Source organism: Numenius arquata, chromosome 2 (genome assembly GCF_964106895.1).
Source record: "Numenius arquata chromosome 2, bNumArq3.hap1.1, whole genome shotgun sequence".
Lineage (NCBI taxonomy): Eukaryota > Metazoa > Chordata > Aves > Charadriiformes > Scolopacidae > Numenius > Numenius arquata.
Window position 1 is genome coordinate 104,231,699 of NC_133577.1, and position 23,056 is coordinate 104,254,754.

Genomic DNA, 23,056 nt, shown 5'->3' on the forward strand with positions numbered 1-23,056 from the left:
GTGAACATTAAGGGAATTGCTCATTCCAAGCATTTGGCTTCACGTTCTTTTTAAAACCAAGTACAGCCAGTTGTTGTGTATGTTTGTATGAGTTTACCTGAATACCGTACTCTCGTAATCTGAAAACTCTATATGGTCAGTGGAGAATGAGTATTTTCTCACTCAAAAGAGAATGGCTAGGGGCAGGCTGAAAAGCTATTTGCCTCACCATCCCATGTTTTTTCTTGCAGTGAAACATTGTCTAGTTTGTCAGTGGCTGTTGGGGTTTTGAGGAAGGGAGCGGGAATTGGTGGAGCCAAGAGGACCTGTTTGTGCATTTGCCCAGATTACAGCTGTTAATGACATTGAGGTTATCTCTCCTATCTGGTACATCCTGCTGTGCCGCTTATGAGGCAATACCCAGCAAGCGATATCCTGTTGTTTGTAGCTTCTCTTTGATATTTATTATTTGATTTGGGAACAAGTAACACAATGGTGAGGGGCATCAAAAGTGTTCCAAATATTTGACTTAGTGTCTCAAGTTCCATGGGACGCCAGTGTGTCTTTATGCAGTGGTATAACCATATGTTGTAATAGGTACTAATTGCATAACTGCTGTAATTGTCATCCCAACAGCTTGGATTCCTTTTTTGAGTCTATTGGTTAATTAGCCTTCCTTTTAAAATTAAAGCTCCAGAAGCAAAGCATTCTGTTCCTTGGTGAGGTGGGATTTTAATGGGTTGGCATCCCTTTGTATGGTTTATAGTTTTGGGGACTGTCTTCACATTTACTAAATCACTGATTGTGTTTCAGAAATAAATAACTTTCAGCACTTCAGAAATTAACAAAAAGCCTAACTATCTGATTTTTAATTTTTGTATTATTTTGTTCTCATACCCAATTTCTGCAAGCCATGGTGCGTTATAGAGAAAGATTTAACAACAACAGCTGCAACAAAAATCAAGTAGATCATTATGCCTCTTAATAAGTTACCTATGTAGAAAACATAGGAAGTAATAACTAGGGATTTTCCCTTAAATAAAAAAAATAAAATCACCTTCGTAAGTGATTGACTAATGTGTAAACACCATGAAATGTTGGAATGGTGACCATGAATTAACCTGCCATTGCACATGTCTGTGCAATGGTTGCCACTGCTCTAAGTATTTGTAATGCTATGAAACATAAGAGCAGACAGACTGCAGTTCTTTTCCAGTCCTAGCAGAATGTATGAGGAGAAAATCGGATAGATAAATGTAGCAAGTGGAAAGCTTGGAGTAAAATTCCCACTTTTGAACACAGCTTTATATAGAAATTTATTCCCCAGGTGTCTGAGTGCCTGTAACCAACAATGTCCAGTTTTGTGTTTGGCTCTTCTCTTGGATTTTTCATGGCAAGCTACTGCTGCTCGTTCTCAGAAAATGAAAAACTGTATGCTACAGTAGGAACTATATGTCACTTGATGTAGATGTGGTTTAACAATCATTGTATTATGTGAACCATCTTTATTTCTAATTATATTGTGATCTAGCAAGAATTTTCAAGTCATCGACAAAGTTTATCATAGATGCCAATATTTTCGGTCTCACAAAAAACATTGCCAATGATCGCAAGATTTGCGTATGATAAAGAAGGAGAATTTACTGATAATCTAATGGTAATTAGAAGACAAAAGGATATTTGGATTTTGAGTTCATCATTAAAATGTAATGAAATGTAATGTAAAGGTAATGAAAATGTTAAGGATTTACTCAGTTCAGCAATGACTAAAAATTTGCTGTTGCTCATTAAAAAAATCAGCAGGCATTTTTTCATTTTGAAAAAACATGTCAGGGAAGAGGATTTGTAAATAGAGAAATTCACCCCACATTTTCAGTGGGAATGCCTATCAACTTTGTAAACCTCTGGCTACCAGCCCTTTTCATGCTTCCCTGTGGTAACTGCTTCTTTCTGGGTACGTCAAAGACATCTTTATACAATTCCTGCAACCGTTCAAACAGTGTGTAAGGTCCTGCAGTGCTTCCAAAGGAAGGCACTGCAGGTGTCTTTGCAGAGATTTAAGAGCACTCTTGGCACCTTCTCGTGCACTTGTGTCGCCTTCTCAACCCATAAACACACACACAGACATGCGTTTGCCATTCTTGTCAGCCCTTCACCGACTGAGAGCTGACGGGATAAAATGTCTTTTCCCTTTGTCCCCTGCCAGACCCATTTCTGTTACACCTGGTGTTCCCTGGTTGTGTTCTCAGACGTATTTTAACAAAGTGTTCTCAGTGTGGGTCCTGTAAAACTCGTAACAGCAATTTTACTACAGTATTTTCATTACAAAGGCCATCCTGTTTCATAATAATATACTGTATTCATTTTGAAGATGTCCTCATGTCTTAGAAGATGCAATTCTAAAAAGGTGGTTGATGCTGTTAGTTGGTACTTTGTTTTCCTTGTAAAGTCAGCATGGTATAAAAAATTCAGTGTAAAAAATTGATTTTAAAAGATAAATTGTACCTTGATGGTACCTTGTTATTTAGTTAATGTATGCCTTCTGTGATATGGAAGCTGCAGTATATGCTATTTATGTCCTAGAAAATATTCAAAAATAATTGCTGACAAAAGCCACTTCACAGGTTGACTCAGAGGTACATCTTGTAATCTGAATGTTAATATTCCAGATAGCTAGGCAGAGAAAACTATTGATGTAGTTTGAAGATCCATGTAGAGACTAGTCAGGATTTTACTTAGAAAAGTGGGGAGGGAGAGGGATTGAGATATTTGAGTTCTCTCAGCTTCACTGAAATTTTATGCTTATTGAGCGTATGAATGCATACAATTTGTAATATTTTTGAAAAGGTAAGATTTTTTTGCTAGTCAGTTGGAAATGTTGCCTTTTATGTCCCAGGAATTTATGTCTTTTCCAGAAGCAATTTGGAATCACCTTAATTTTACTCTAGAATCCAAGCCGCCCCTGGTTTTACTGTGCAATCCATGGCTATCTGTCATCTGCTTTATTTTTCCCCTCCAGCATAGTGTTACGAAGAAGCACTGATAAAAAACAGAGGCCAGATTCTTACCTCCTTTGCATGTGGTCTCTTCCATGTGATCCGTGCAGAGGGAGTAGGAGCAGCTACCACTGAGATAAAAGAATTTCCCCAGTTCAAATTAGTATGTAGATCTTGGCTTTCAGCATTAATGGACCCGAGCAGGACCTCTGTATTTCCTCAAAAGAGCTGATCTTCTTATGGTGGTTGCAACTGTTTTGGGAGGCAGAGAAGTGTTGAGGGTTTTTTCTAATGAAATGATACTTTGTATTTTCTCCATATTTGAAAATACCAAAGGTTACCTTTTTTTACACCCAGGAGTTGTGCATTTTATTCCTCCGTAGTCTACCTGCAAAAATATTGCTTCTGTGGCCTGATCTGATGTCATAAGCTATTGTGTCATAAAGGAAGAAAAGCAACATTCTTACCTCTCTAGGTATGCAGCCAGATGACCCAGGCTGCAAACTGGAGAGTATTTTTCCCATCGGTGGCATTGGCCAGCCTAGCAAACACCATGGGCATCAGTATCAGCTGCCTTGGAACAGCTTTTGATGTGATTAGGCTACTAATTAGGTCTCTCAATTCTTCTCTCCCTCTTGATGTTTTCTTTTGATTCACTTTGACTCTGAGGAGTCTGTATTCCATGTATGTTTGTTTTTGTGTTTTTGTCTAAAATCCCTAGTGATAGCTTAGACTGTCCTCTTTTGGTTGAGAGTTTCCCTGTGTTGACATACGTTTTCCTGTTAAATGCATCCATCAGGATTTTTCTCCTAAGAATAACTGTTATTTTGCAAGATGTAAACAATGTATTGTCAGTGTACATATAGATATGCATATTCATTTAATGCTAATTCATTCATGCTAAGGATTTTACAGTCTGAATGAGAATGTGCATAGTTACTTCAAAACCATCAAAACCACAGTAAATGTTTAGTACTCGAATATTTATTCACCAGATAGTAACCTCACAATTAAATTATTATGTAAAGTCAGTTAAATAACAGCAGAAGTTATTGTATTAAGGCCCACTTTGCAAGGAAACCAATGACAAGGAAGCAGTGAAACACGCTAATAGATTATATGCTATAGCAATATATTGGCTTTTTATTGCTTTTCCACAGGCAGCAGATTCATGTATAGTTATTACTAGCTACATTATCTGCTAGTTTTCTATCAAAAAAGATTCAGTCTATTGAATCATTAATCCAATATTTATCATTCTTATTGAAAATCCACTAGTGTTAGCACTGTATAAAATATTGACTTAAATCTACTGGTTTTGCTAAAGATTAAAAACATATTAACCTAAAAAGCACAGTATTTCTTAGGACATTTGAAACTATTCATTGTGGATATTTGAAATGACAATATTTCTGTGTTGTGTGAGGAATGATTTTTTTTTTCAATCTTTAACATATAGTAAGTGACCAGTGCCATCCTGATTTGAAGATGCTGAATGTTCATCCAACTCATATTTGAAATTTTGATGTGTATTGCATTAGTTACTGAATATCAAGAATAAAATTTTTTGCTCATACATACAGTGTAAAATGGGATCTTTTGTAGCAGCACACGGCCTGTTTAGAATGATATAACAGGCGCTGAATGTTCACATATCAAACAAAATGCCATCTTTCTGTAGAAAAGAGGTGTCAAAAAGTTTCTTTGTACCTTTAACGCATGTGATTATGTAGTACAAAATGCAGAGTTTGTAAAATTTCTTGAATATACAGGCAAAAAATGAATAATTCAAAACAACTCATAAGTTCTACATTCTATTGTATCTTTTATAACGCAGGCAGAAGATAGCATTGTGTTCCCAGTAGAGCTGAATTTGCACAAGTTACACCTCTGAAAATGCCAGATGGTCTATGGTCTACTTTTGAGAGCTGTCACATATGTAAAGATTTGAAAAAAGAAAGACAGCTGAATGAGAGCAGTGGATCATTAAAGAGAGAGTGAGAGTCCCTGGGTATCACTGTGTTTTAAGAAGCATTGTGTCGTTCCCCATATTACACCTTTTTTTTTTAAGATATATACAACCTTTAAAAAATAAGGTAAAAATATTTCTGTTTTAAACTGAGTGGTTGTGGCTTAATCTTGGAACTGTCAATTGCTTTTGTTCTTTATGCTAGAATGCGGTCATATGGTTCCTAATTGGTTTCAAGTGTGTTTTAACCATAAGATTCAAGTCTCCCTAGTGCAAAATTATCAATAAAGTTAAAATAAATTTAAATTGAGATAACTAATCCATTTGGGGTTTTATTCCATTTTGATTTGACCTGCGTATCACATGTGAATACTGTAAAGCCAGTCAGCTAAAAAGTTGGATGTAAATGCTAAAAGACTGAAGTAAGAGTACTTTGGGAACAGTATTATTAGAGAAAAAAACCAAAAAACCCTCAAGAAAACCCACCCCCTCCCCCAAAATAACCTTAGTAAAAATAGTAATGAAAGCAAACACAAATGACTGTTTAGATTCCCGAAGACTTCCCATTCACCCACAGTTTGACAAAAATACACCTAATTTTGAAGATGAAATTTTGGATAATTTGCCAAGTTTCTGTATTGAAGCAAAGCACCAAAAATATGCAAACAATTGTAAGCTGCCACCACCAATTTAACTGGCTTGGAAAAGGTCATAACTGTCAGTTTTAGAAACTTGCATGTCCAGACATACAGAATTTTAGTATAGTCTCGCTTTTATTTATTGGGGAAGGCTAACCCCTCCCCAGTAATTCTAGGTTATTGGTGCAACTGCACCACTCCACGTTTGGGAATTGTAGGGGAAACATCATTACATGGAATGAGAAAAACACTGTTCTTAATAGTAAAGTTTACATTTGAGTGGGATAATGAAAATAAAGCTATGGGGAGCTATAGGTATGAACACTGAACTTCAGAGAGTAAAAATTTTGATTCCTGACATTGCTAAAGATTTTATTTTTTGACTGCAGTTAGGTCTGCATTGACTATTTCTAAAATGGAAGGATTTGATTATTTTTTTGACAAAATTTGTTTTGCACATATGTGGAAAGATGTCCTATACAAAGGGTTTCTAGTAGTATGCTTTTAAAGAACCCTGTTTCAGGTAGGAGAAAACTCCCTAGAAACTTGGTTTGGGGCTTTTATGATAGTCTGGAAATGTTAGCAGAATATATGCTACAATTGGAATTCCAGAGAGCAGAAAGTGCCTTGCTTATGGATATGCATAGATTTTGGAAGCACTAACGCAAAATTGAAAGGAGAAACAGTTTCTGTACTGCCATCAAAAACTTCTTGGGCAACAGTTAGATGCTCGGGTGCAAGATAGTGTTGAGCTCCTGCTCTGTTGGCTTGAAGGTTAGTGAGTAGTTACTGCTGGTAAAGGAAGGGAACCATCTTTGTCTTCCCTGCAACATCTTTGGGGAGACTAAAGCATAAATGTTTCCCCCAGCCTGCAACACGATATTACCAGTTTTGTAAAGCAGGTTCAATCAGGGTTACTCTGACCTACACAGATGTGGCTAGTCTAGGGTATCTTAAAATCTTAGTTGCTGTGACTAAAAAAATCAAATGGCAAGAAAAAACAAACCAGTTCGTATTGAAACTGTTATGAAAAGTATCTCCTTTTGCCTGTGAATGTGACCAGGAGTTAAAGTTTAAGGTTTATCTGAGGTTTAATTGGGGTAAGTTTATGATAGTTGGAGGAAGCAATCTGAGAATGATATCAGTGTCTTTGATAAAGGGGAAGCATGGAGGGTTTGATAGCCAAATTCAGAACTGATAGTCTTTTTAGAGACCATGGGTCTGTGTGTCCCAGTAGTATTTGTCCAAAATTTCGGTCACTTGTACCCGAATTGCTCAGTGGATACATTTCTTTTAGAGGAAGCTAACCATAATTATCTATATGTATCATTATCTTGGACACACTGTAATCTAGATACAAAGCAATACTGTGAAATCATCTGAAAATGGATGTGAATCCTCTGAAAAGAGAATGAACTGCAGCCCTGTTTTTCTTCTGGTACTCTCTAATCTCTCTTCAGTTGAGTGTTCAGTAGAATCTGGGCTTTTTCCTTGATATTAGATTTGTAAATAGTTGAAGATTGGACTGTCTGAAAACCTCTTCATGTCCAAGCATGATATAGTAGTGTTTTGATTAGGAGAGGTGATTGGGCTGATGCTTTTTGATTATGAAATCTTGTTGTGTTGCTATGTGTATAGTTTAATTAGTTTTCGAACAAAGTCTGCATTTTTTTTGAGTAAGAATCTTTAATTGGAAATTACTTTTTTTTTTTTATTAAAGCTTCACATAAAAAAAAGTCCTGCATATTTTCTTTTGTTTAGATACAGACTTTAAATATATAGACAATGTACTTTCCATGTTATTAAAAATATGCTCCTTTATGATATAGTAGCTCAACAAAGAATGGTCAAGTTTCGTGCTCTCTCATTAGAATGTACTCTTGGGGTGTTAACCAGGCCACTGCAGATTCGTGCCTCGACAGGTTTTGTGTTTTTTTTTTCCTTTGACCATATCAGTTTGTTGCCGTTAAAGCCCTAACTCGCCCATTACAGCCATTTCTAAAATTGTGATTCTGAATTGAGGAATCTGAAGGGGAAGCCTTTGGTTTGTGGTGTTTGAATGCATGTTCCCTCTAGTTACTGGATCACCTCTTCCACAAAACAGATCTTGATTGGTTTTGTTCTTCCCAGCAATGCACAATCTTTATGAATTTAAGCTCAGACTGTTGTTAGTTACCTGGATGCTCCTTTTCTTCTCTGATATACTGGTCTGGTGTGGCTTGTTGTGGGGGGGGTGTCCTACTTTGTCACTTAGGTTATTTTCTGAAGACTGGTGGGTTGGCCAACCTGCAGCTTCACTTCTGTTACTGCAGTCTGCATCCTCTTACGTATACCTTTTTATCTCCTTTTGCATTTCCCCCCACTCTTCATTTGACTCCCTTAACCCAAGTTTATCTCAGCTTTGCTACTTTTTCTCCCATTCCTGATTTTTTCCTTCTTTAAATTACTGCCTTATTCATTCTGCCTAATTCATAGAGCATTGCAAACCTTTCCATGCAGTGATGAAGAGGGAATTTAGGCCTCATACAGACATGAGGCACTTTCTGAGTACCTAATAATTATTTTTAATCTAGAGATATTTTTTGCTTTCTTTTTTTGATGAGGGAATGTTGACTTTGCAGTCTATTCTTTGATCAATACGAGCAATGAAAGTTGCCTTCCCACTCTAACCTAAAGTGTTCAGTTATCAATTTACAATTTAAATTAACCCTTTCTCTCTTTCATTTTAAGCACAACCTCAACGTTTGCCTCAGCCGAATACTTCAGCACTGGAAAGAGGTGAGGAAGAAAGTGGCAAAATCCAAAATGGCCATGCGGGTCTGAGTAATGGAAGTGGAATTCACAACGGGGTCAAGCACGTGCCTGCAGACAACAGAAAACTTTCGGCTCCTGTTTCAGAAAAAATGCACAGAAAAATTCAGTCCACCTTGTCTGTCAACAGCAACAGCAGCAAGAAGAGTAAAATAAGCTCTGTGTTTTCTCAAAAGCCAGGTACTTCACCTGAAGGTAAGCAGAAATTCTTATTAAAAAAACCCAAACTGAATAAAAACTTGCCAAACCCTATTCTCACTAATAATTACACAATCAACTGAAAATAATTGAAGAGCATGACTCATGCTCCAGAAGCAAATAGAAATTATTATGATAAGACACAAGTTACTTCCCCAAAGGAAAATATTAAGTATTTGAAGGAAACTGAAGCAATGGGAGATTTCTTTCTTTCAAACATTTGGCTGACGTAGTCTGATAATGTTTTAGTCTCTCCAGTTAGTATCAGTATCCTGAACCGATAGAAGCACCTGTCAACATTGTCATGTATACATCAGAAAAAAAATGGTAAAGCAATAGTTCAAAACATAGTAAATACTTAAGTGCAGTAATGGCAGGCTCCAGGAGGGTTGAGTTTGAAATGTTCTCTTAGCAGATATTCTGACTAGCCATGAGGTCTGAACACTAGGTAATAAAATCTGGACCTGTGCTTCAGTGTTTAGCATGCCTTAATGCTATATTTGAGCTGTAAATAATTTGCATGAAAAAGCTTCATACTCCCTATGCACAGCTTAAATAAACAAAAGTAAATGATTTCCCTTATGTTTTAGCTGCATGTGTGTGTTTTCACTGCTTGCAATTACTCTAATGGTCCCAAAGTTCTCAAGCCTCTCCTCAATCCACTGCCTTCCCATTAGCACTAATATACTCAATGGGCTTTGCTCCTGCCCGTTACAGAAGGGTGCGGAGGCTCTATAAATTTTTATTGGTTTGAGGCAGGCATAGATGTCACTGGTTAAAAAAAGCTCTGAGGGGTGGGTACAAGCACAGATTCTCAGAGAAATGGGAAATGGTACTGTTCAGTGAAATGGGGGTATTCTCAGCCTAGACGAAAGGAAAAGGGATCAGAAGATCTGTATGTAGTGACCTGAATGAAGCCTACTAACGTCAGTGGAGTGACTTCTCTTGACTTCAGCTACTTCAATCAAACCTACTGAGTGAATCTGTGTAGTAATATCATTAGCGGCTTCTCTCGGACTGTGCCATGGGCTGGTCCTCCTTGCTGTGGTTTATTTATATATTTATCTTCAAGAACTTGCTGTTATTTTTCAATTTCACTTTCAGTCCTCTAACATCGTTTTCCAAAATCACAACTTCATACTTGCTATATTCCCCTTATCTCTATCTTTTATGTCAAATCCAGTTCACCCTCCCGCCCAGTATTTTTCTTAGATTTAAAAAAACTGTAAGTCAAGAGACCTAGATCTATTCGCATGACTGGTATAAAGTGCACGCCTCTGAATTTAGGAAATTCGATCTCTGAAAAAGAAATTGCAGAGGTCTAAAGAGACAGTACCTGCCCTGTTCATGCCCTTATAAAATTATTTATGGCAAGCACTTCCTTTTTTTTTTCTTCTAAAATTATATTGGAATAAATACAGTCGGTGGGGGTTTTGTTTATTTTTAATAACCTTGGCAATGATTATGTCAAATTACTGAATGATTGAGGAGAAAATTAATAAGATACCTTCAGATATAGCTGTAAGTTCTAATGTCTGATTTTAATATCCAACACATGATTGTGTTAGTTGTCTGAAATTGCCAATATACAATTTTCTATGTACAGTCAGAAATGTTGATATTTTTAAGGATGTGTCTGATAAGAGATATAGATAATTACATTGTGTTGTCACACTAACTTAGATATTTTCAAAATACAGAAATACAGGCTAATCCTTACTGTCACATCTAGTTTCTTGAGTTATCTAATAGCAAAATTTAAATATATTCAACAGTGTACTTCTAACTTTGTAATGTTCTCATTTTGAATGTGGGAACTTCGATATATTGTCTGAATAGCTTGACCCACACTGCTAATATGTGCTGTTCTAAGTTTTCTATTAACTAATCTGAGTGAAGCACAAGTTTTATTGTGCAATGATTAAATTATATCTAGGGTATTTGTGTCTACACGTCTGCATGCACGCATGTACAAGCCTTCTGACAATTTGTTCAGCTTTTCAGTAATTTACCCTGTAGGGCTGCATGGGAGAACTGCAGGCTATAAGTAATAATTTTATCAAGCTGTTACCTTGCAGGAAGTATCAATACACATGTAATTTCTTCTATCATCCATCAGTTTTTTGATTAGATATATAATCAGAGACTCAGACAGTGGCCAGTTGAAATATCTAAAGTAACACAAAGAAAAGATCACTATTTAAGGAAAAATTATTTATCCATAACTCAAAAATAATTATGTTCATGAATTTAAGAAATGTTAATCCCTTATGATAGCTTCTGGAAAACTACACTTAAAAAACTTGGTCTAATTAGCCAGGTTATTTGTTCGAAGGAGTTTAATTGCATTTAACCCAGCAATATATATAGTTGATGAATACATCTCGCTATACAAAATGAGGAGAGTACACTAGTAAGCCCTGTGACTGAGGATTGCATAGACAGTCTTTCAAAATTATATACATAAATTAATTTGAACCTAACTCCTACAGATTCTTTATATTATGAATCATACTTTTGTGGGCAAAGATATATTTTTGTGAGCAGTTATGTCTTCTGATCCAGTGACATTTCTATAGAAACTATTGAAAAGGTTTACAGGAAGACGGAAAAGATAGGAAACTATTGGAAATTATTTGCAACGTTGCTTAACTACTTGGCTTTGCTTTAACTTGTACCATGTTAACCTCATAAGCCATTGGTTACTGCTGAAGAGCTGCTGGGTTTGAATTTACTTAAGGTGTGCGTTTGTGTTTGTGCACATCTAAGCAGTGTAATCTTATGCATTGGAAGTGCTTAAAACATAACAGACATTTTGGTAGCTGTAGTATAAAAGCTTTGAAATCTGCCTTTTTAAATGAGCCTGTAGTGTATGGAGTTGTGTCAGCATTCCAGAATATACTGTTTAGAAACACTTTCACATCCAGTGAGGCTTAGGAGGGTATGAGTGCACTCACCAGTTCTGCTCTTCCTCTGCATCTATTATTAATCCATATTGTCCCTGAAGAAATCTTACTCAGCTCCATAACTTACACTACAAAAAAACCAAAGGAATTATGAAATAGTAGGAGTATCTCTCTTAAAAAGCAGTTTTTAAACACTGTGTCAGTTCTAAAGATTTTTCAAAGGGACTGGATAGGTTTCAGTGCATATTGGGAATAAAAGATTTTTTTTTTATTCAAAGAAATTTTAATAATATTTTAAATTATTGATGTCAGAGGTGTCATGGTTCTTCCAAAACTCTGGTCGGTAGACCACTAGCAAAGAGGATTGTCACTCTCTTGCACCTGTTATGCGTAGTGCAGAGAAACATCTTGGAAAGCTGAAAAAGCAATTGTAAATGAGTAAAAAGAAGGCAGTTTAGATGCTGTGTTTGGAAGCAGTGATACCTATCCAAAGCAAGTTAAAGAAGAGAGGAAGAGGAATTTAATAAAGAGGGTGGAGGGAACAAAATGAAGTAGGCACTAATCATTTTGTGAAAACCAAACCAAGTTTTCCTACCAAAACTTTATGAAGCTTGATGTCATGCATTTTTTTAATCAAAGCAGTCATTTATAAAAAGTTAATGATGGAAAGCAGGAATACAGGTTTTAATTCATTTTTGAAACAGAGCTCTCACTTCTGATCAAGTTGCTGTGACCTCACAAATTACTACACTTGTCAGGGTAGTTCCCACAACTCCAGTAACTTTTGATAATTTGAGTTTAGGGCGGTACTTCACGTGTTCAAAAGGCTGAGAGCATACACGATTGCTGTATTAATCTGGAAATGGTAGCTTGTTAAACGATGGTGAGCGGATCATGAGCCTGCCTCCTGTATGTGCGGTGAGATCATAGAATCATTGAATGGTTAGAGCTGGAAGGGACCTTAAAGATCATTGAGTTCTAACCCCCCTGCCATGGGCAGGGAGACCTCCCACTAGACCAGGTTGCTCAAAGTCCCATCCAGCCTGGCCTTGAACACTTCCAGGGATGGGGCATCCACAACTTCCCTGGGCAACCTGTTCCAATGTCTCAGCACCCTCACAATAAAGAATTTCCTCCTAATATCTAATCTAAATCTCCCCTCTTCCAATTTAAAATGGTTAACCCCTTGTCCTGTCACTACACTTCCTGACAAAGAGTCCCTCTCTGGCTCTCCTGTAGGCTCCCATCAGATATTGGGAGGCTGCTATAAGCATAGGAGAGGTGCTGTGAAGACAGACTGAGAGAGCTGGGGTTGTTCAGCCTGGAGAAAAGAAGGCTCCGGGGAGACCTTATAGCAGCCTTCCAATATCTGAAGGAAGCCTACAGGAGAGCCGGAGAGGGACTCTTTGTCAGGAGATCTTCACTTTATTCCTTCCCAGGCTCTCTAAACCAAAGAAGGCATCTTCTTTCCAAGGATTTTTTTCAAGATAGGCCTTAGGAAATGTAATAAGGCTAGATGCAGGAGTGAGGTAGATAAAGAAAGCCTGCAGTATAGGGGTGAGGCTCTGGGGAAGGACAGGCAGCATAGGCTTGCTGCCAGATTTAAGTTACCATTCATGATTTTCCAGGAGCAAGGCCTGAAGTAACCTTCCTCAACCTTCTGGACTGTGTGTCTTGTGCTACTGAGCTTAGAGATGCATTGAACAATCTCACCCAACGTATGGGATTTTTAGAAATTCGATGTTTAAAATTCAGCATTTCAGGGTGCATTTGAATGAGACTCTTTTCCCCCTTCTTTTTAGTATAATGCAACTTCATCTGTTCTAGATGTTGAATATAAGCATGGGGTTGCTGGCTACTATTTAAGTCATGCTGCTGACTACATTAATTTATTAGAGTATCCCAAGTCGTATTGATGGCTTAACTGAAGACAAAGCAAGACCACAAAACAGCCTTTGTGTTAAACCAGGGTCTTAAGAACCACTAGGTGCGTGGAAAGTAGTGAGTAGTTCTCTTAACAGGGTAGGAGACCTCTCTTTGAAGTAGGAGCATCTTACTTTGGTTTATATAACTTAGGATAAACTGAAAAATAGTTTTCAGTCAACTTTAATTTCCTTTTGGACATAGAATTTTGAATAGCTTTTTTTTTTTTCTCCTCTTGAGTGCCACAAGAGCAGCAGTGAGTTTTCTTTTATATACTGTTCTGTCATTGGATTGGTATTATTTACTGAAATTCAGTATGAGTCTGCATTATGTGATGAATAACCTAACACTGCAGAAATATCTGCTGCCCATCTCTGTCTCTTTTTTTTTAAAAAAATACATACACTTCTGAAATCCATCCTATAGCATTAAGTAGCATTTAGGCAGCTACTTAGATACTATCCTGTATATCTCTCTGCTTGGACCAAAATTTCCATTGTTATCTTTTAGAAATTGGTTCAAAGTGGATTTGTGTCTGAGCATGAAGTGCTAAACAGAGTTTTCTGTTAGACAAGGTTGTATGAGAACGCAGTTGTCAATCAGGCAGTGGGCAAATAACATTATCATATGGTCGAACCTGTGATTTTTAAGAAGGCATTGTGAAGAGTGGTTTGTTTTAAGCACGGTTTATATTTTTGTTTGTAGAGAGGTCTTGGGAGGTGATTTGCATGTTGTGTGACAGGGATGAGTGGAAAACAGGGCCTGTAAAGAAAAAAAGTCTTCCTACAGTATCCATTTTATAAGGTCATGGTGTAGCTACCACCTAACTAGTCTCAGTATTTGCAGTGATGAGCAATGTCAATGAAAGCTTTGTGTTCTAAGGAAGCCTTAGATATTGTAAATTGGCACTTTTCTTAGTGTATCTCTATGTTTGAACTGGATCATTTTACTTCTGAGGTTGTATCTGTATCGAGAGCTTAGAATGTAAGCTTTGATGAAAGTTTCCATGCATTTTGCAGTGTAATTTGCCTGTTCGGCAACATTTCAATTTTCTTGATCAATAGAGATAATCGTTTTCTATATTGAAATGCTGAAATATCACATATATTTTGATTTGTAACTCTGTTTTCCCCTATCTAAATAAATGTAGCTTTGTTATCTAGGGATAACAACACTTCATGCGACAGGTCAGTTTGTTCTTTCTGCATTTCTTATTTTTCCTTGAGCATTTTCCTGGGAGTTTTCTGGACAGGGGTGGGTAGCAGGGTCTGCACAGCATCCCATGTGTCAGGGGAACGGTGGTGTGATGGCATGCGTGCTGCTCTCCTTAAGTTTACGCCCCACCTCTGTGTAATGCACACCTTTAAGAAACTGGTGCCGGGTAGTTTCTCCTCGTCTCTTCCCCCGCCGTGCCGCTCAGGCTTTGGGCTGTCTCTGCTATCGGCGCCGCATCGTCATCCCCGCTGCCGCCAGCCCACGGGATGCCTGTAGCACCTGCTGGGGCTTCTGTTCTGGGCTCTGCAGGGGCCTGGAGTAAACCCCTGCTGAGGACCTCGGCTGCCACTTTGATTGCGGTTTTGCCCTTTTTGATTCTCGCCGTGAGACAGCAGAGTGCCTGGAGATTTGTTTTGAGTTGTCTGAACTCAGTGAATATAGTTAGTAAGAAGCTGGCCAAGGTCACCATCCTGTAAGTGAGCTTATTTACCATTGCAGACCTGAAAACCTTTTATCATATGTGACCTGCCTGCTTGGTATGAAAGCTTATTGGGTCAGTCTGTGACAGGTTAGTGTCAAACATTACAAAAGCAGCACAGATCAGCCTGTGCACGTGTTTCTCTGTACGTTTTTCAGTTTAACTTCTGCAGCCCTTGTACAGTTTTGATGGTCAATAGTTCTCTTAAAAGTCTGTTTCTTAAGTAGAGCTACATCTTTTCATAAAAACGAAGAGGAGTTGATAAAAGGGAAGTTGAAGTAAAAGGAATATGTATTTCAGTACTTAAAAGGAATTGGATATCCAGGTAATACCTGTATGCAAAGATTGTAGAAACGGAAAGTGGTGTGCACGTGCAAATGTTCAAAAGACATGGACAGAAATTAAAGTTGGTTTACTGTTGATATTGTTTCTTTTCCTTAATTGAGCATAGCTGTTACAACTGGGATAAGGTAGAGTGGGGCCTTTTGGGCTTTGAATAACATCGTGTAAACAGTTTTAACAGACTTTAGGCTGTTTATTGTCTGGATATTGTCTGAGATAACGTTTATAACCCAGTTGAAGTAGATGTTACAGGTACTGTGTACATTCCTTGGTTAAAACAGCACAAAGAAGCTGGATGTGCGTGTATGATATAAGCAAAAACTTGGATGAGTTGGCTGGGTTTCTATTTGCCTTGGCATTGTTTAACAGTTTTGATGAAGTTCCCTAACAAATTTGTAACTTTTGGGGATGTGCCAAAGGACTAAGGAAACAGCTTTACTTACATTGGTATTTGAAAATGCTGCATGGGGTGACCCTTTTAACTTCAGGTCTAACTTTCATCCCAGGCAAAATGAAAGGATAATTGAAGATAAGCTTGAGTATCTGAAAGCTCATCTTTTTTCCCCAGCTGTGAGTTGGTCTAATAAAATATATTATCACTGCCTACAGACCAAGCCTATCATAATTTATCACAATGTGATATGATGTTTTGATGAAATCATAAATGTGTTTGATAAAGGAACTAGAGCAAATGTACTGGTTTGGTTTGTTGGTTGTTGTTTTTTTAAAATAAAGTATACCTCTGTACAGTGTTTGACACCCCACATCCTCACTTTTGGATAGTGCCAACGTGTTGTGCAGTATTTCTACATTAATTAGAGAAAAGTGTAATAGAAGAATTGAAAAGCAATGGAAATTTGAGATTGGTGTGGTGTAGTGTGGAAGTCCTAAGGAAAAGCTTATCTTCATTAATGGTGGGCTTAGGTAATGAGACATAAACTAATTGCTTCTTTCTCCATGAAAGTATTTAATGAAAAACCCCAGGAAACTCAGGAGTTAACTATTTATCAACAGTACTGCATCATGAACATCAAGGCAGATGGAGTGTGGTCCTTGATAAAGGCACACTCCTAATTCTTAAATTGCATTAGTCTATCTAATGGGAAAAGAAGAATGAGAAAACCTCCAATTCTCAAAAAAACCCCATTAAAAATAGATCATTTTAAGCTAGCATCTCTTTACAGTAATATAGTGTCCTAATTGATATTACTGTATCATTTCTTTATCAGAAAATATATTCGAAGTTTCCAGAAAACATGTTGTCAAGACATTATCAAATTCACTTTTTTTTTTCCAAATTCTTCCTAAATACATAAATCAAGTTTAGTTCCAGTTGGATTAATGTGTTCCACTACTCACTCATCTGCAAAAACTATTAGGATTTTGATGTGGTAAGGTCAAAGAGTGGAAGTTAAGTATAATCTTTATTCTTAGCATGTTAAAATAGTATTGAAATTTAAAATAATCTGTAATTTAAAATAGTCTCTTTGGTCTTGGAAGCAGGAAAGAATTATTAGAGAGTCTTGTGCAAGCAGTGAAATATATTTTAGTGGTCTCCAACATGGTAATGAAATATCTGAAGTCATATGTTTTGGAGGGAGCTTTATGTAGCATCTTCTTCATGGCTGGATTCTACCACCCTGCACCAGCAACCAAAGGAAGTGCTTTTCAGCGATATAATTTTTTTCCGTGGAACTGACAGGTTGCTGTAGGAATATGGGTACTAGAGAAGGATGTGCGAGTTTTTTGTAGCACATAGATTTCTTATTACAAAAAACCACTGTGACTGTACCTTTTGTACTGGCCAAAATTTCTTTCTGTGTCTTGGGTCATTTTTGATAGCTTTTACCTTTGAAACACCTTTATTTAAATCAACACGGCCTCTTCTCATAAGCATTGCTTTAGTGTGTTAGTGTGATTAGGAGGGAAGAGTTCTTTTGTGAGTCCACAAAGTGCTTTCTGAGCGCAGTCCCTTTTGTGTAACCTATGAACTCTGTCTCTTGCCCATCAATAAATATGTATATTGTAATTTATGTGAATGTTTATTTCTTTCCCTGCAATTGTACATATCCTTGCATGAAGAAGACAAGATTTGTTTGAGCATCTTATTTTCAATACTGATACACATAAAGTTTTATTATGGTGTTTTGCTTAAAAATACATTTGTAGAACAAAATTTGTTGTGGTATTAGCTTCTTTTGGCTGTGTTTTAAAGATGCAAAATAGTAAAAAGTTCAGCTCCTCAAATACAAAGGCTTCTTAGATAGAACTCTTGGCTTCTTTATCTTTTTTTCTTCATATTAAAAGAAAATCTGAAAGGAGATTGTACCTGAACAAATTTAACAGCATCTCCATGACAACCAGCTAATTAATCACTATCGGTCTGGCTTTGGACCTCTTCAGTGAACTGATACTCCCCAGCTTTATTTCACGTATCTTCTGGGTTTTTTATGAAGGTGATTTACTTAGCGACAGTATTTCTTCAGACAAGCAGCCTTTTAGTGCAAGCAACAACATTCTTTAAAAACAGCTCAATCTTACCTGTGGTTTCCTCTCAGTTTTACTTCCTGCACAGTAGTGGGGAGTTTTTGAGGTTTTTTTGGTTTGGGTTTTTTTTTTCTCCTTCTTGCTTTTTCTGATATTTCCTTTTTTTCTTTGAGGCATAAGGGTTCATTATTTATGTTATGACTGTGACCACATTGCTGTACAGGTATTCCCAAGCTAAGTTTGGATCTAAGTAGTGTAGTAAGTAGGAGAAATCAGTTCTCAGCAATGTGATGTTTGGTGTGGGCCAAGAGCTCAGGTAGTTACTTTACTTCTTGGAACAGATTTTGCAAGTCTGAGCCTCTGTTGTTGCGTTGCTGTATTTGTCCTTGCTTGTGTCAAGTCATCTCTACACTATCCTGCCATCAGAGTTTCTGCAATGTTGGAGGTACTTGGAATCAATCAAGGTACTTGTCACGGTTACTGCATCATTTTTGATGCAATGAATATGTTTAGGAGGCCTGGTAATTGTATTACTGTTGCAAGTAATTGCAATCTTTCCCCTATAATAACAGTCTCCAACCTGTGAACTGTTAAGAACGTAACATCTGTAGGTGCCCAAATAGCTCAATATCATGACTTTCCCACCGGTCTCTCATAGCAGATACTTGTGATAGGCTGTAGGGACAGGGAAAGGATGAGATGGTGCAGAATATGTTCCCCAGAATGTTTTCCCAATCTTCAACTGTCTGTGGCTAAAGGAGTTGAAGGCTTGCAAGCAGTAAAAGGAAAAATGAAAGCTGAGGCTAGGAAAGAGCAATAATTCTCTGTCCTGAGCATTTAATGTATTTTTAAGTTTTCATTTTGTTTCTGGATGTTTGTTCACTGCCTGTTACAAATTAAATATGCTTTACACGTATGGAAGGAGAGTGAAAGCAATGGAGTATATCCCTCACTCCTGCAGCCTCCTTTTCACTGACGCAAGTTTAGTTCCAGTCTTTGTGTTTTCCTGTCATGTCTCATGGATATATTAATTGTTTGAAGTTATTCCATATATTTACTCATTGGGTGCCATATTTTTTGCAGACAGTTTGTGGGACACCTCAATTATCTCATGTAATTTTATAGTACTTATGAGAGATGGATATTGATGTTCAGGTGTAGGTGTGAACTCTATTGAAGATTAGAGTAGTACATTAAAAGGATTACCAAGAGATTTGTGTAGAAAAGCAATAGAAAGATCTGTATTTTGACTGAATGTTTAATATATTATTAAATTACAGAAAGAGGTATAACATGCTATTATGCTGGTTTTAAGGTGTGCATAAAACTATGAAGAAAGCACAGATGTTGTGGCAGCTCCCTTATTTTTCTTCATAACTAGCCAGCCAACAAAACAGTTTCAGATGGGCACTGAGAGAGGCTGGAAAAAGTTTTAGATAGTTTCCTTCATAAGCTGATTTTTTGTAGGTTTTTTTTTTGTTTTAATCACTTTGTAGGCCTGCTGGAAGAAGTTATGACTGAAGATAAAACATATGGATATTTTATATAATAAATGACTGGAGAAATGAATCTAAGTGGTTTAGTTTTTGTACATCTTTTGTACAAGATGTTTAGTACTTGGGATTTGCGTGAAGTGAAGTGGGGAAAGGAAACTTGCACCAAACCCAGTACTAAATCGGAGACAAGTTAGGCTGCAAAAGTGACCTTGAAGATGGGAAACGTTCTTTGTGGTGTTAGCTTATGTCTATTCTGAATCGTTGTCTTTCAGCTACTTATTTGATATTGTGATATATCTGGATTTGGAATAACATACTAATGATTTCTTCTTTTTGTCTTTCCTTTTTTTTTGGTTTGTTTTGTTTGTTCATACATGGCATGCTACTGAACTGGTACGTGTGAAGATTGCTGTGTTCACTGTATCCTGGCTTGCTTGTTCTGTGAATTTCTCACCCTCTGTAACATTGTTCTGGGACAAGCATCCTGTGGCATCTGCACATCGGAGGCCTGCTGCTGTTGCTGTGGGGACGAGATGGGGGATGACTGTAACTGCCCGTGCGATATGGACTGTGGCATAATGGACGCATGTTGTGAATCTTCAGATTGCTTGGAGATCTGCATGGAATGCTGTGGGATCTGCTTCCCATCATGAAATATTTATCCCTTTTTATTTTATTCTCTATAAAACTGGAGAGCTTTTTTTTAAATACATTTGAAGACAGACAAGGTAAGATTTTCACACAACCGACTGGTATTGCACTGTTAATTCCCTATATATACATTTTTTTAAAAACAATCCTCAAATCTGTATTCTAACACAAATTGTATAGTTTTGTATGTGAAACTCAAGCTACGTTCCAGCTTCCTTTTGGCTTTGCAAATGGAAGACTTTATTGAAATGAATTATAGGTCTGATACTGCAGGCTGCATGAGGGCAGGATTGTCATTTGAACTGAGTGACAGGTTTTGGTCAGAGAAGAACTTACAGGCCAAAGCCTTAAGTATTTGCCTTTACCAACTTTAAACGCTCAAATGCCTTCATGCATAACATGCCTTTACAGGCATTCTGAAAAGGAAAATGTCTTTATTTCAATCTCTTTGGAGTAAAAGCAACTTTGGTCTATTATTTTAAACTTATTTCAAAGTCAGCATCAGGAATCTACTGTTGGTTTTGCTACAGTGGTCACATTGGCAATATTTCTTTTGTTCTCAATATCTATTTGGTTTGAGAGAGATTCCTGGTATTTTCCATTGTCAGTATTGATACCATGGGAATATTTGGCAAACTAAATTCAATGTAAGTTTTGCCACGGACTACAGTGCCAAGATTTTGTTGTTATCAATCAAGACAGAATAGAGAACTTACATTTTACTTCAGTACTAATATTACTTGAAATGTTTTTTTTTTTAGAAAGAGACTTTGGAAATCTGCGTAGACGTGAAATGTATCATTAGACTAACAAACTGACTAATAGACTAACAAATCTTCAAAATTTGGCTATGAAAGGGAAATTATCAGAAGTTAACTCAAGAATCTAAACCTGTACATTAGTGGCCTTGTCAGTGTTTGTGGTTTTACAGCCAGTATCACATAGCTTAGGATTTATTTCTTCACTGTGTGAGAAAGATCCACAGAGGATGGCAGAATTTAAACAGGGTGTAATGACCAAATCAAAACTGACGTCATCAAGGAATTCTGTCATTGAATGCAAAAAGCAAATGCAAAAATGTTTATTCGCAGATAGATTTTAAGTGTTATCTTTAAATAACTGTGTAAAAAAAAAAAAAAAAGAACATTTAAAAAACATGATATTCTTTAAAAATAGTTAGAATCTGGTGGGCAACTTTTTCCCTGTTACACCATTAAGGATTCTGTAATTGTGAAATGAATTTGGTCCTACATATAAAGAAGTTTATGGCATTCCCAGATTTAGGGAGTAATGGTACCCATTTTCTTTACCATCTGCTACTTTCTCCCCTCCATGCCTATAGCTCATTAACTTTTCTTATAAACCACCTACATGTTTTGACCTCACAAACTCTCCTATCTACACTCCAGATTTCCCATTTGTAGATTGTTGGATCTCGTAAATTTAGGCCTTGTTACAAGAGTCATCGATAGCCAATAGCATATTCCTATTGAGTGAATTGACCACAATGTCTCTTTCCGCTGTAGCGAGTTCAATTTATGCAAATGTGACAAGCTAAAGATCACAGGATTGTGAAGCTAAGTCAACAAATGGTCTGATATTAACCAAAGCTTCTCCCTGTGAACACTGACTAGTAGTGCCTACTACTGCAAGTTATCACTGAAGGTAACATAGCCAAATCCTCAACTATACTAGGGAGCTGGGAGGTATTACTTTTTGCCTTAACATCTGCAGTATTGTGGTGTATTCTGATGCAGCACAGATTTACTCAGAGAGTTTCTTACCTGTTTTTGATAGTTACTACAAGAATTGATTCTTATGGGGGGAAGGGGGTGTGTCCATATATTGGGCCAGATTCAGATCTGTGTTGCATAAACTAAGTGCATTTCCATTAATGTCAGAATTTTCTGTTGGTTTAGCTCCAGCTAGAGAGCACAAAGATATTATGGTAATAGGCAAGCTAATAAGGGATCATATAGTTAAACTGATAAATTCCCCAAGCTCAGAATCAGGCCCATGGGGCTCAATTATGACTCCTAAAAGTGTGAACCACATTGGGAAGGGGGAAGAGGTGCCTTGGTTGAGTGGCAGTGCCTGGAGGCATTTTGCCTTTGTAAGGCATAATGCCTCTGGGGAAATTGGGGGCATCACAGTGAGCACTGGGACTAGATGCACCTTGGAAAAACTCTAGACAGTGCTTTGCCCATTGTAGGTCTATGGGCACCCTGTTGGTGGGGACATGCTCTCTGGGGCTAGGCAGCACCATGAACTGTCCTTCCTCATGTTCTTCTGGTCATAGAGAGGTGACTTGTGGCTGTTTCCTGTCTGATTGTGCTTTTGGGGATGGGCAAGAGGACTTCCAGTCTCCTGTCCTGACCTGCTGGAGCAGTTCCAGTTTTGTGTTTGGAAAACTGCACATTAGCATATCAAGCTTTTAGCAAATACTGGATGTTAGTAATAATCACTTTTACCACAGGATGATTTAGTTTAAAAAGAAAAGAAAAATACCAACTTAGGGAGTCCATTATGTGTGTAAAAGTTTATTTATACAGTTTGCTCTGCACAAACCTATGTTTCTACTTACAGAAACTCAGAGGTTTTCTTGATTTACTGAAATTATGAAAACCTGGGAACTGTATTTACTGCTAAGTCTTTACTTCCAGTACTGTTAAAATACGAACAATAATTAGAATAACTCTGTTCATGCATACGTGCATATATGTAGAGACTCTCTCACACACATGCACACACACACATATGCAAACATTTCTTTTCCCACTTCACTTGTGAAATACTAGGAAGTGAAAATAGTGTTTATTAACCCTCATAGTGATTAGTATCAAAGTATAACAGACAATTGAAAAAAATAAAAGTGTGTGATTTGTTTGACATTTAAATGTAATCTGCTACTGTTTGTCATAGAGATATTAGCACTTTTGTAAAATGTATCTTCGTAGCAGAGAATAT

The 23,056-nt window shown here is 37.2% G+C and overlaps 1 protein-coding gene across 1 annotated transcript in view; it reads left to right on the top strand.

Moving 5' to 3' along the window:
* MDFIC (MyoD family inhibitor domain containing) overlaps nt 1-21,214 on the top strand; it is a gene marked incomplete at its 5' end in the record, with an annotated part of 48,642 nt that extends 27,428 nt beyond the window's left edge. The window contains 2 exon segments of the mRNA XM_074168247.1: nt 8,313-8,588; nt 19,844-21,214. Coding sequence (XP_074024348.1) covers nt 8,313-8,588; nt 19,844-20,091 — 524 coding nt within the window.
* Between the last annotated feature and the right edge of the window lie 1,842 nt (nt 21,215-23,056).